The sequence below is a fragment of the Lepidochelys kempii genome, chromosome 16, assembly GCF_965140265.1.
Source record: "Lepidochelys kempii isolate rLepKem1 chromosome 16, rLepKem1.hap2, whole genome shotgun sequence".
Classification (NCBI taxonomy): Eukaryota; Metazoa; Chordata; order Testudines; family Cheloniidae; genus Lepidochelys; species Lepidochelys kempii.
The window spans coordinates 25584208-25598346 of NC_133271.1; the positions used below are offsets into that span (position 1 = coordinate 25584208).

The window sequence follows — 14139 nt, forward strand, 5'->3', positions numbered from 1 at the left end:
TAATGCCAGTGAAGACTGGTTGCTGGTGACCAATAGCATTAGGTTAGACAACACAGGTAACATATTCTAAATTTCCACCATTTCTGTCATGAGTAGCAAGTGGGAAATTTTAAGAAGTCTGGTATACATACAATCTAGGTAACAGCATGACACGAGTCACTGACTGAACGGTCTCCATTCCCACGTCCCTCATTAATAGATTCAAAGGGCAGTAATCTTTATTCAGAGAGCATATATATGCTTAGCTTCCACAATTAATTCAGAAACTTGCAGGTAACAGTACCAGCTCATTTTCCAGGCTTTTAAATAAAGGCTAGTCTACACTAGAATCACTACAGCAGCACAGCTGTACCAATGTAGCTGCACCGCGGTAGTGCAGATGCTCTAGGCTGATGAAAGAGAGCTTTCCCATCGGCATAATTACTCTACCTCCCAGAGCGGCAGTCACTATGTCGGCAGGAGAGCTTCTCCAACCAACATAGCGCTGTCCACATTCTCGGTGTAACTTACATTGCTCAGGGAGTGGCTTTTCCACACCCCTGAGCAACTTAAGTTATATCGAAGTAAGTGCTAGTGTGTACAAGCTAAGAGTCATGCCAACTATTCTGATATTTTTGCTCTCCAGTATGTTCAAAAAGTCTCCAAATTATCAAGTCAGTTTCTTAGAAAAGTATAAAGAAATTTTTGTACAGACTCCTATTTTTTCTGACAAGGAACATATTTAGGGATGTCCTATTGAAAAACAAATTGCTCTGATACTCTAAAAATTGAACAAAATTTAAAAAAAAGTGCCCTACCAAAAATCATTCTGACAAGAATTGTCAACTTAAAAATCTAGTCTTTTTTAAAGAGACGAACTGAAAGTATTTTCAGGTGCTACCATTACCCTGGAGTTGCCCCGATCTTTCTGTGTGAAAAACCCATAAACACAATATAAAAAATGACTAAGCACAAAGTGCTGTCAAATACAGAAAGTAAACAGAGAGTACTTTTTATTTTTAACAGTAGTAGGCAAAAATATTCAGACAAATGTGATTTTTCAGCTGTTGTCTTATTAAGAGCAGCATCTTAGATTACTAAGCCTGAAGATTTTAGAAGTCTAAATATACTATTTGCTATTTATTATGTAACTAGTGCATTTGGGACAGACTAGTTCAGATAATCAAGTTTCACTTTCTGCTTCTGTTGCAGGAGCAAAATGCTGCTGAATTTGAGTTCACAACCCTGCAAGGGAATGTTTAAATTTTCCTATCAGCCACAATAAGTGTACTTGACTTTCCTTCAAACATATATATTTTTTTAAACTTTATAATTTGTGAAGCTGATTCACAATGGAGTGATATGGTATATGGGGCTCATATTTTAAACCAATTCTGGTATGCTTACTGGATCCTGTAACCTTCCTTATGGACTTGATTCAAAACCCACTGAAGTCTCGATCTGGCCCAATTTTTAATTCTACTATTAAGCACTTTGAACTATTAAAGATTGAGTGCATTAGGCATTAAAAATTACAACATGGATTTAGTTCTAACATTAAACAATCTTACTATGATTTTAACCATGCTTCTGAGGCTGCGTTCTTTACATAGTAGCTAGATGCAGACAACATGGGATCTTAAAATGGGCAAATTTCAAAGCATCCATTGCAATTTTCCATTTGTACAAGCAGATTAATCACTTGTTTGTACTATAATGAGTAGGTTTGTCAAGCCTTCCTTCTGAAGTTACTTAAAGTTGAAAGCATCTCATCTAGCTCAGTAACTTATTGTCCATGTTAGTACTTATTGTCCATGTTAGTCCATGTTATTAGAATTAAATTACTTCCTAAAAGGACTTTAGTCTTTCATGTATTACTCTAACAACCATCACATGCGGATCTAAGAAACTGGGTTCATATTAAAAGCCCAGGAAGTGGAAGTGAGCAGTCCCAATAATAGCTTTGCATCTTTTAGCTCTGATGGCTCGAAGTGAAAATAAATTCTCTTTAGATAGAACAGACTTGCTTGTTTCTGCATATCGCATAATGTCCATCATATTTAAATCTTCTGAGAAACAGCCTAAATGTAAAGGGAGTTGTTCAATGACCACTACAGGACAATATTCCAAGATACTGTTCTGATCTGACTTTTTATTGGAAACCTGCATTTATCTCTGGGGACAGCAAAAGAATCATACTGTAGGAAGAAATGTTTGTTTTATTTAAGAAACATCACACCAATGTACTGCAACTTGAAACAGACCAAAACAAGCTACTGTTTTCACGGCTCCTCGTATTATGGACTTGAGATAATAATTTTCAAAAACCTGGCTTAGTCTTGTATTCTGCTCTAATACTTTTCCTAGATTTATTTATGCATGTTTCTACGGTGATCATCACTATCATAACTTCTTATAAAATTGTCTACTTTGACTTTACCCTTTTTTCCTAAGGCTATTTGTTGAAACATGGCTACACTATGCAATGCACTAATATAATATAAAAATTACTCTGACTTCTAGATAAACATTACTTTTCACATATAAATGGGTTTGTTTTTTTCTTTTTGTAAATGCCAGAGCTCTAGTCACCCAGGAGGTCAGTCAAGATGCTCTATTTCCTGTTCAAGGATCACCACCAGTAATAAGGATTCTGCATGTTAAGATGTTCTCCAAGTTATATATTCGTTTTCTGCAGGGTTTCAGGGGTGCAACTGAAAGCCGAATCTGGCCTTCCCACAAGTGTGATGAAAATCCATCTCCCATAGCTGTGTTGATTTTTCAAGACTAACAGGAGGACAAAATGGCAAAAATGTTTGTCACTAAAATCAGTGAAGATTATTTTGAATACCAAAAAAGTATGTTTGCTGAATAAGAAGGTGCTATTTTTATAGTTACTTTTCAGAGTAGATCTGCACTTAAAGGGTGCTATTTTTCTGTAATATAAAAGGTTTAACAGAGGACCAAGGATCATGTGGGGCAATTCTTTCTGTGTTTATCCTGAATCTTCTCCCATGCACCCCGTTGTGCCTTTTAAACCACCACTTTTACAAGTGAACAGTCCATACACTAACAAATTTCACAAATAACTTTTTGAGCAAGAGTTAGTAATTCCCTAAAGACTGAGTAATTCCCTAAAGACTGAGTTTCATGAAAGCAGAGGGCTTCTGGGAGTAGCATGAAGACACTTTTTAGAATTGTAAAACTTGTACAAGGATACAAGTTATGTTCAGTGGGATCCTCCATCCAATAAGAAAAGCAAAGACAGAGGTACTATTAATGTTCAGGTCATTAATAATTATAAAGATTTTATGCAGCAAGCTACATTTTACATCTAATAGTTGATTTTCCAGAAAGCATGTTAGATATAAATATTTACATCCTCTGCCATAAGTCAGCCAAGTCAGCAAAGATCAATACTCAAGACCAAACAGAACTGCACTTTAAGCAATCTCTAGTATTGCCATTAAGTTGACAGAATTTTATTTTTTGTATGGAACTGAACTATTCCATACAAGAATATTGAAGACTATTGTTCATATTAGATAAGAAAGGCATACAGATCTAGCGAAAGCATAGTTAGTTACTAAGAATAAGAATTTGATGTTTAATGGAACATTACAGCATGACAGCAGTATATGTTTTAAACTCTGGAATTTCCAGTGACATCTTTTAAACAAAAAAAGACAGAGGGTCAAAAAGAGATCTATTTGGGTCAAATAATTACTTACAATTTCACTAGTATGGTCTCATTTAACATTCTGTATCATCTGTTTTTCCTCTTAATGATAATTAATTACAAGGATGTAGATTTGTTTTTCTAACCAATATAAAGAGGATAAATTGGGCTACAAAAACAGCCAAATTATGGTTAGTCCCAACTTCTCCATCTACAGAACACATATGGCACAAAAAAGACATCTAGAAGATTTTGCTATCAGAATCTTTCCTGATACTCAGTCTAGACATTGTCTTAATTTTAGCTTATTTCTAGGTATAAGCTTCTCCCCCTTTAATCCTTCCTACTAAATCAACACTCCTACCAATCAGTCATATTGCTGTTCTTCTCTAAACTTCCTCCTGATTCTTGTAGTTATAAGTCCTCAATTTTTCTACAGGAAGAGAAGAGGCAAGGTGAGCGTGCCTACTAAGCACCCCGCATCAAGGATGACCAGATGGAACCACTTCTAGGGCCTTGTCTGCACTACTATTTTTCTTCAAGTTTCCCCACAGGTGCAGCTCCACAAGAAGAGGTAAGAGTGGGAATGCTCATGCAGTCAGACGGACTCCCCTCCACACCAGAAAGGACTAGTTCATGATGTCTAGACCTCCCAGGCTGGGAGCAAGGTTGGTTGGCGGGGTGACTAAAAATCCCAGTGGCCCCTACGTGTTAGTGCTCTCACTGGTGGAGGTGCGGCAGCAGACGAACAGAAGAGAACGCGGGTCTAGACACAGCCTCAGGTGGGAGCGTAGCCCCGTCCCTGTCCCACTCTAATCCGTGTGTGGCCTCTGCGTGCAGCCCCGCAGCGACAGCCGCGGCGGTGGTTTGGCAACGCAGACACCCGCCCCCCGGGAACGGGGCTGAGCTCCCCCAGCTCACCGCACAGGAGCCATCAAATGGCAGCTGGGACTCTCCAGCAGCCTGGCCAGGAGCCGAGCCAGACCCAAGCTGGGGGAAAGCCCCCCGGCCGCCAGCCGCACCACACAGGGATCCACCACCACCCGGCCACGGGGCTGCCAACCGCACCCGCCGCTGGGCCGGGGGGGGAGTCTGAGCGCGCCCCTGACAGCGAGGGGGCGGGGAAGGAGCGGACGGGCCCGCTCCTCCGAGCCTGCTCCGCACGCAGGCAGCCCCGCCCCGAGCGAGGGGCCCGGCCTGAGAGACCCTCCGCCGCGGCGCTGCCGCAGGGCACCCGGGGAGGGGGCGGGGCTGCCGCAGGAGCGCCCCGGCTCTCCCGCCCGGGGGATACTCCTCCGGGCCAGCCGCCCAGAGCACGGCCCCCGCCTTCCCTCCGGCCGAGCCAGGCCGGGCCGCCGGGCTCTCCCCGGCCAGGCGCCGCCCACCCAGCGGCCCTACCTGCGAAGCGCGGCCGGGCCGGGAGCAGGAGGCGGCACCGGCCTCTCACACTCCATGGGGCGGGCAGCCCGGAGCGGCCCGGCGGTGGCAGCAGCGGGGGCCTCGGCGGCGCCTCCTCATCGCGGTGACAGACGGGAGCCCAGCCCCTCCGCCCCGCTACTATCGCGAGAGCTGCCAGGATCACGTGAGAGGGGAGCCTCGGCTGGCACCGCCCGCTCCCGCCTATCACATGACAGCGAGTCCCGCTCCGGTTGGGTGAGAGGCGAGAGAGGGGCGGACCTCGTGCCTCGTGGGCGGGACAGGACTGATGGAGCAGGCAAGCCCCAGCTCTCCTACCCGTTCAGGCTGGAGGCATGGAGTACCCTGGAGAGCCTTCCCCCCGCCCCTGGGGCAGGCTCCCAGCCTTGAGGGAGCAGCCCCTCCTCCTCCTGCCCCAGGCTAGGGCGATGAGTTTTCTGCCTTGGCGTGTAGAGCCCTAGACTCTACGGGCAGCGAGCAAGCCTGCCCAGGAGCGCAGCTGCCCCAGAGGAAAGGGGGGGTGTCTTATTTTCTACTTTACCCCCTTACTTGGCCTTCAGAGAAGAAGGGCCATAGAATCATACAATATCAGAGTTGGAAGGGACCTCAGGAGGTCATCCAGTCCAAGCCCCTGCTCAAAGCAGGACCAATCCCCAATTTTTGTCCCAGATCCCTAAATGGCCCCCTCAAGGATTGAACTCACAACCCTGGGTTTAGCAGGCCAATGCTCAAACCACTGAGCTATCCCTCAGCCTGTCCTTTGTCTACAGGCTGTAGGCCTGGAGCTGCTTAAAGCCTTTCTTGTATTAATACAACTCAGGAGCAGAACTGAAGGCTGCAGTTAGAGGAATCATGAAGACTTGTGGTACAGATGCTGCAAGTTGAGCATGTTTGTTTACTTAGCTATTGCCTTCTTTTCCTCCTCAGTAATTACCTGGTACAAAAACCAAAAAGGAAAGCTGTGTTACTGGAAATAAAAAGGAAAGCTGTGTTACTGGAAATAAAAAGGAAAGCTGTGTTACTGGAAATAAAAACTCCAAGCCTGCTTTCTCTCTTGCCACAAAAAAGAAGGCAGGCCTTTTGCACTATATAACAACAAAGAACTCTAAGGGGCAGTTATACTAAGTTGAAACTTCAACCAGGGACATCTCAGAAAGGATCTGCAACAACTTCCCTTTTTTGCTACATTCTTTCATCTATGTTTCTGGAGGCCCCTGATAATTAAGTAGGCAGTTTCCAGCTTTAAAGAGCTATAATAAACGTTGACAACTCTTTATTCAGACTGACTCAGTCTTTTATGCATCCGATGAAGAGAGCTGTAGCTCACGAAAGCTTATGCTCAAATAAACTGGTTAGTCTCTAAGGTGCCATAAGTACTCTTTTTCTTTTTTCAGTATAAATCCTGCATCCTATGCTCAGAGAAATCATTTATCTTGCAGACTACCACAAAAGGTAATTGTTACATCCATTTATAAAGGTACTATAGTTCCCAACATGAGTAGCACTTGAGAGTGTGCTTAGAATATCAAGTCAGAAATAAACAGTTTCTTAACACAATATCCAATACTTTAAGGCTGTTTCAGACTCTCAGTGATTTTCCTCAAAGTTGTGTGTATATACAAACAATGCCTCTTATTTCCATTCCATTTTATTTATGTTATAGAGCAAATGGTTACATTTAAGAAGGTGGTACAAGGGGAGTTATATGCATATATATGCCAGAGTCCCGTTCTCTTAGAACAAAATTCATCACGTAAGAAATTCTAGCCCCCGCAGAGGTACACACAGCTTCCTCTCAGATGTACATGCACTACAACTGCTGAACAAAAGTTACCAATCCTCACATAGAAGGTGCATCTCAAGATCATAGGCTCTATTTCCTCTTTATCAGTTATGGAAACATGAGTAACACACCTATATCAGGCAATGATTGTTTAAATTCATATTGGTGAGACTCATGCACTTGCCAGAATGGGTTTGTTCAACTAAAATGCCTAAGACACCAAGGCTCTATCGGCCCTAAAACAGCACAATACATTTAACTTCTATACTACAATATTATAAAGGGTCCAATTTAAAAGGAGCATCAAGTTTTCCTTAATGTTAGTTTAATACAGTTCTCCAATGTTTTCTGACATCTCCTAAGAACCTGATTTTCAAAAAAAAGTGTGCAAATCTGCAGGCAGAAATGAACAGTTAGATATAAACCTGTACATACAGCCCAGTTAACATTTGTTAATACAATAACCAAGAGCACAGAGTAAGAATATGTTTTTGGAAGTCAGGTGAGCCGTTAATGTTACCATTAAGTAAAGACATTTACACAACCAAAAATGAATCCTTTACATTTGTTACTGTGTGAGGGCACACCCAACACTAAATGCAAGTTCAATAAGACTGCAAACAGATGTAGCCAAGGAATACAAACCAAAACTAACAAAATGCCATAAAAAGCAATCACCACAATTGTAAAACAGCCATGTTTCAAACTTAAAACTCGCAAAATACATTATGCATCAGTGTCCAGCAAATAAGGAAACAAAACCCAAAACCTTAGTTTGACAAATATAATTATTATAATTAAGAATGCCAGAACAGAGAGATGAAAGATATCTTATGCTTAAAGCACTAGACTGGGACTCAGGATATTGTTTCAGTTAGCCAGTTATGCCTTCCTTGGGCATATCACTTGGGCCCCATTCCTACAGAGACTTATATCCATGCTTAACTTTACACATGGAGTAGTCCACCAATTCACTTCAATAGGACTACTTCACACTATGTAAAATGAACTGAAGCATGTTCTTCATTAGTCTCTCTGTGCCTCAGTAGCCTGAGGGTACTGTAAAAATCTGTAAAATAGAGATAGCTGTACTTCCTATCACCCTCTAGCTTATCTATTTAGATTGTAAACCATTTGAGACAGGAATTATCTCTGATGTTCATGTGCAGTGCCTAACATAATGGGATCCTGAACTCAGCTGAGACCTCCAGGCACTATAATAAGTGACTGGTAAATCAGTTATTCAAAGCATGATTCTAACTGTCCAAGTGAAGGACCTATTACAAACTCATCCTGAAACAAAGGTAAAATGGCTAAAGTATTAAACCTGCCAAAATTGGGTTTCCAGTAGAGAGAAGTCATCATACCAGTACAGTTGAACATTGCTATTACAGACGAATAATAGGAAGTTACACAGTATATATTGCTCACACAAACCCCACCTAATTTGGCTGGTGAGTGAAAGCCAAATGAGTGGCTTTTGTACTACAAGATATACAGGAAGTTAACTAAAGATATCTCTTTGCAACTGACATAAGATCAGTGTGGAAATATATCCTTACGCACTACAAATACACAAGAAAGAGTGCTGCTGTTTTTTCTAATGCAAGAGGATCTAGAATAAATGGCATTATTCCACTCCAATAACTATATATGATCTTTATTTATACCACATTAAATGGAAGAAACATATATGCCACTCAAGGACAGGCACAAGATAAAAGTGTTTGAGTTATAGGGCAGTTTGATGCCTGCAGGTAAAACCATGAAGTGTAAGACATCTACCCAGACACATACAATAGTGTTTTACAATATCATACAATTACAGACTGAAGAGTCCTCAGTATCCAAACTGCTCCTTATACAGAAAGGACGTCTTTCAAATAGATATAGATTCCTAATATGTGACAGCTCATAGCTCAGATTTTCACAGCGGCAGTACACATCTGAGATTTACAAAACTAAGACACACATAAAATACAATCAGAAAGCAAAGAATTAATTTAGGGTTTGATTACTAAAACAAGTGTACAACCAGACAATTTGTATCAGTGAGAACAAAGCTGTCAGAAACAGGTTAGAAAACTTTAAAACATGAATAAAATGAGACCCTATTCAGTTAAAACTGAACTGAATAGTGTGTTTGTTTGTGCCTTTTACTGCTCCTCTATTTATAAAGACAATTTTAAAGTTTCATTAGAGAGATTTCCTGTTTTTATTTTTTAAACCTACACACTTGAGAATCAGATTTGATGAGTGTGGTAGAAAAATCTGTATAGAATAGAATAACCCATGACTTCTTTCTGCTAAAAGAACCAACAATTTGGTGAACCAGGAAGGTGACCTCACCATAAACTGAAATATGAACTGTTGCTCTTTGAATGCTCAGTTGAGTGGGAATGATTGACTCCCTGAATAGGTATTGACATCCCCTTCCCCACTCTACTAAAGGCTGGGAAAGCAACAGTTCAGGTTTCAGCTCATTGAGACAAAGGGTCCTGCAAATATTAGCAGTGTCTTCTAATGGGAGGAGGAGGAGTGAAAGACAAGCAAGAAAAAGTTGTTTGGAGCTGTCTTTTATCCATACTATGAGTACCTGTAAAGGAGCACAAATTTTGTTCCCGTATTTTGCCATTTACCTTCAACTAGCAAACTATCCAAACAATTGCACCAATACTAGGTTTCAACACAGTAAGCAAAAATTAGATATTTGCACTTGTCTCTGTTACATAAAGATTTGGTGAACATCTGGCATTTCACCACAACAGGGTTTTAAATACAGCATGTCTTTACATCTATCCAGAGATCCACTAATCATAGTCTATTTTGATTTGTGTAATTGTGTCAAGGTTTGGTTTGTCACCACCATTCCTTCCGTGAACTGAAGTCAAGTGCTTTTTTAGGGCAGATTTGTGTTTAAAGTCCATGTCACAACAATGGCATTTGTAAGGTCTGTCCCCACTGTGAATATTCAAGTGGTCCTGAAGCGTGCTTTTAGCAGTAAACGTCTTCAGACAAACCATGCATTGAAATGGGCGGATGCCCATGTGCCCTCGGATATGCCTGTTGAGATTCTTCTTTTGTGTAAATGTTTTCCCACACTGTAAGCATAAGAAGAGTTTGTGCATTTTTAGGTGTCTCAGATAGTTTTCAAGGTGGACAAAACCTCGGGGACATTTAGGACACTGGTGCCGCCATGAATAACCAGAATCCTCCAGACTCTGAAACCCACTCATTACACTCGAGGTTCCTTCTGTATTGTCACTGACAAAGCCCTGAAACTGACTCCCAGGTACTTCTGTAATTCTACTCTCAACAGTAGAATTTATCAGTGAATGTTGTGTTTCTGGAAAATACAAGCTTGTTTTAGAGGAAGTGCAAGGCTGTGGAAAATGATCATTTTCCACATTAGTTGTGCTCATGGAATCCATTCTGAAGATACAAATTTCATCGTCTTTATATCCTATTTCAACTGTGGAAATCTCTGGAGTTTTCGTGTCCTTTCTTTCTGATATTAAGCTTTGCATTGCAGGTTGTAAGTCATCCCCTGTCTCCTGTTTTACATTATATTCTACATTAACAGGGCTATCTTCAGAAATTTCAATTATTTCACAGTCTTTATCTAAACTGTCATCTTTATTTTTCAGCTCAGTGTCTGAGGAATGACATTTCTCTGTGTTCTGATTACTGTTCTCCATAGAAGCATCAATTTCCAGATATTTAGACAATGCTTCGGTACATTTCTCTACAATGTGGACCATCTGAAGATAACTTGCAGCAATGAGATATTTCAAAAGTTCCTTCTTTTTAACTTCGAGAGCACCAGTATAACAAGACAATAGTAACTTTCTGCCAACCTCAGCACTCTGCAATATGGTGATTCGCATCTGTTTTGACTGATTGAGCAAAAACTGATCCCTCATAAATGTGGAGCAGGCAGCAAAAATCACCTTGTGTCCATGAAACTCAGTATCATTGATATATATTGATACATCACAAAATAAATTCTGCTGTCTCAAGAGGTTCATCTTTTGCAACACAGCATCCCCTTGCTGTTCAAACTGGAAATGCAGCACATCTGAGTCAGCAGCCATGTTGACAACCTATTGGAAAACACACAACAGAAACGTTACAATTCAAGCATATCATTCTGGATGCAGCTTTCGCAGTCTCAGTTTTCTGATCGCATATTTACTGAATACAATTTCATCAGCAGTTTCAAGCTACCCACCGAGCCACTACATATACCAGTGCTGAGAAGTGTTTAGGCAGAGCATGGCTGGAAAGCTGACTAGGTACTTGCAACAGGCCTGGTTTTGTGTTCCAGCCTAGCCAGGGCTCCCCCATAAAACACTGTGTCCCTCATAAACCCTTACTCTCAGCACGGTGTCTACAAGAGCCCGTGGACACAAGTAGCATTAGACGGGCTTGGCCACAGCAGGGTCGGAAAACTATTTAAATCAGTTACGAGCCCTACGTCGCAGCGCCCCCACCCCAAGGAACCCACCCGCCAGACCGTGCTGAGCTCCCTCTCGGCCCAAACTCGCAGGAGCCCGAGCCCTCCCGCTCCCCCTCCCGGGCTGCCCCGGCCCCCAATGAAGGCGGCAGGACAACCAGGAAGCGGAAGCGGAATCTCCCCCGGGCCGCGAGCACCTCCTCCCCCTCCCCGTTCCTCAGCCCCGAACCGGCAGCGGCGGGCCGGAGAGCAAGCGCCAGCCACCCCCAACAGAGGAGCCGGAAGCACATTCCCAAGTCCCGCCCCCTCCCCCGGAAGAGGCTCTGTCAGTCCCTGACCCCAGCTACCGGCCTCCCCTGCCCAATAGGACGAGGCAGCAGCCGGGCCGCTGCTTCCGGGATCCCGGAAGTGGTTCTGGCGGGAGGCGGATGTGTTTCCTTTCGGACTCCGCCGCGCCCGCCCCCTTCGTGGCCCCACAGGCTGGTGGGGGGACGCGAGGCCCGGGGCGGAGTCTTCGGGCCCCGCGATCCCCCAGACGGGGACGAGCCCTTCCCCCCCAGCGGGAGAAGTGGGCGTACGGGCGGGGGGCGAGTCCCGCTCCCTTGCCAGGGACTAGCGTCGCTGGCGGGGGGTTACGAAGCCCGGCAGGGATCCTCTCACACGTACCACGAGCCCATCGCTTGCCCGGCGCAGGGAAGCTCAGGTGCCTTGGCTCCACCAGGCAAAAACCAAGCTTCGAAGCTGGTCAGGAAATCATCAGTGGGTGACGGCTGCCCCCCCAGCCCGGCAGCCCTGCCCCCGCTGGAGCTGCAGGCTAAGGTGGTATACTAAATTCTGCATTACTGCAGCCAGCCTAGCCTCGGACCCTTTCAGAGACAATTAGCGTATGAATGGGCCGTTTTCGTTATGGCTGAAAAACACATACAGGCTCGGGGCTTAGGAGGACGTTTAGACGAAGCATTGGAATTGCTACAGCTCCTCCCAGCTGAGTCTCTCACAGTATTGTGCTAACAACAGGTTTAGCCTCACAGAAATGGAATACAAGCTCCAGGGAGCAAGGCAACAGCTGAAAATGAGGCAGAAAGACAGTCAATTCATTAGCCAAAGCCACAGAGCATGCCAGAACCAGAAGATAAGCGTAAGAAAGTCCATGCCTTTTATCCTTTAACTACAAAACCAGCCATTTAGATTCCTTTAGGACGGAGTAGTAGAGACAGTTGTAGTAATAAAGAGTAACTCATAGTGGATAGAGGAATACTTGTGGCACCTTCGAAACTAACATTTAGTTGAGCAAAAAGAAAAGGAGTACTTTTGGCACCTTAGAGACTAACCAATTTATTTGAGCATGAGCTTTCGTGAGCTACAGCTCACTTCATCGGATGCATCGGATTCATCTTTTTGCGAATACAGACTAACACAGCTGTTACTCTGAAACCTGTCATTTATTTGAGCATAAGCTTTCGTGAGCTACAGCTCTCTTCATCGGATGCATTCAGTGGTATTTTCCACTGAATGCATACAATGAAGTGAGCTGTAGCTCATGAAAGCTTATGCTCAAAATAAATTTGTTAGTCTCTAAGGTTCCCCAAGTACTCATTTTCTTTTTGCGGATACAGACGAACACAGCTGCTACTCTGAAACCTGTCATATTGGATATGGCAGGCTCTTAGTGACATTTATTTAAGTCCCTTTGGGATATCTTCAGTAAGGAATTCCAGATTTAGAAACAATTAAGGGTCTGCTAATTCAGGCATTTTAATAGAAGGCAGAATTAGGTTGAGTAGTTGTAGGGGAAAAAATAGTTACTTCTCAGCACCCATACTACCACTCACAAAATTAGTGCTGTTTGGGGCCAAAAATTCAGAAACCCTACACCCTAAATGGGATATTTAAGATGACTTTGGTTTTCCGTTTAGATCACACAGTGACTAACAGTCGTTAGAAATCTTTGTGATCTGTACAGAATGCACCCTAAAAAAAGTTAGTAGCAGTGATACAAAAGTTGGCTCATCCCTTAAACAGTACTCAAACCTCAAAGAAAGAAGAGGCAGAAAGGTGTCTAAAAAGAGTTTAAAAAGCCACTGACGCATCACCTTTGTAATAAACATTTTTATTCAACTTCCTCCTAATCATGAAGAGGTACTTAATTATTCTGTGGAGCTTAAGCTGGGGTAAAGTAAATATATGTTCAAAATATCCCTTCTCCATGTAGAATTTGTCTGTCTCTGGTATCAGGTCAGTATAGCGAAATACAGTTCTGTACATTTGCTCATTTCAACTGCACCATTATTGTTTTTATAATTAAAAAAAAAGGAAAGAAAGAGACAAACACAGGGCAGCAGGTACCAGTAATTTTTTTAATGCAATTTTGCTTTGTATCACACTTTTAATTAAACTCTCACTCCCTGCTCTCCCTCCCTTCTCAAAATGACTCCTGTATTTACCACCATTCCTCTCATTTTCTGTACTCTTGCATTCAACGTGCCCTATGTTCGAATCAAATAAGACTACCGGTGTGACAAACTGTATAGGTTTATAAGTTTTGCCACAGAAGAGGAGGGGGGAAAACCCACAAAAACTCTGATACTTCACGTATGTCAGAGTCACTAACTTGTAAAATTCTTCTATAAAAAGATAAGACAAACCTACAGTAGTTCTCTTATCCATGCTCATCAAGTAAATAGGTTCTAAAAGCAAAAATAATCCTTACAAATGTGGCCAAAGTGTCTATGGCAGACTTTTCCCCTAATTATTTTTGGGACAGGCAGGAAGTTGTACATTACACTCAGTTGTGAGATTATCCATTTATCAGTAAATGGTGTTTGA

General features: G+C 42.7%; 2 protein-coding genes across 12 annotated transcripts in view; both read right to left on the reverse strand.

Moving 5' to 3' along the window:
- The window catches only part of RC3H2 (ring finger and CCCH-type domains 2), a 40091-nt gene extending 34856 nt beyond the window's left edge, over positions 1-5235 (reverse strand). For 5 of the 10 annotated variants that reach the window (XM_073314082.1, XM_073314089.1, XM_073314092.1 and 2 more), the window contains exons 1-2: positions 5057-5235; positions 2572-2766 (exon numbers count right to left, since the gene is read on the reverse strand). The gene's annotated coding sequence lies outside the window, so the exon portion shown is untranslated. Of the gene's footprint in view, positions 1-2571; positions 2767-3710; positions 4092-5056 lie in introns of all 10 variants that reach the window. The other 5 variants (XM_073314087.1, XM_073314085.1, XM_073314084.1 and 2 more) reach the window with 2 other exon arrangements.
- Positions 5236-8501: 3266 nt separating this feature from the next.
- ZBTB6 (zinc finger and BTB domain containing 6) lies at positions 8502-11560 on the reverse strand. Of its 2 annotated transcripts, none has more exons than XM_073314079.1 (2): positions 11543-11560; positions 8502-10960 (listed from the first exon to the last, which is right to left on the reverse strand). In XM_073314079.1, exon 2 carries the CDS (start codon positions 10949-10951, stop codon positions 9668-9670), a length of 1284 nt encoding a protein of 427 aa, XP_073170180.1. In that variant the 5' UTR covers positions 10952-10960; positions 11543-11560; the 3' UTR covers positions 8502-9667. The 2 variants fall into 2 exon arrangements, with proteins under 2 accessions (XP_073170180.1, XP_073170179.1); XM_073314078.1 differs by lacking the exon at positions 11543-11560 and adding an exon at positions 11089-11440.
- Between the last annotated feature and the right edge of the window lie 2579 nt (positions 11561-14139).

Bases quoted from the DNA above. Each gene is read 5' to 3' on its own strand.
- ZBTB6 (XM_073314079.1), bottom strand. From the start codon at position 10,951: ATGGCTGCTGACTCAGATGTGCTGCATTTCCAGTTTGAACAGCAAGGG.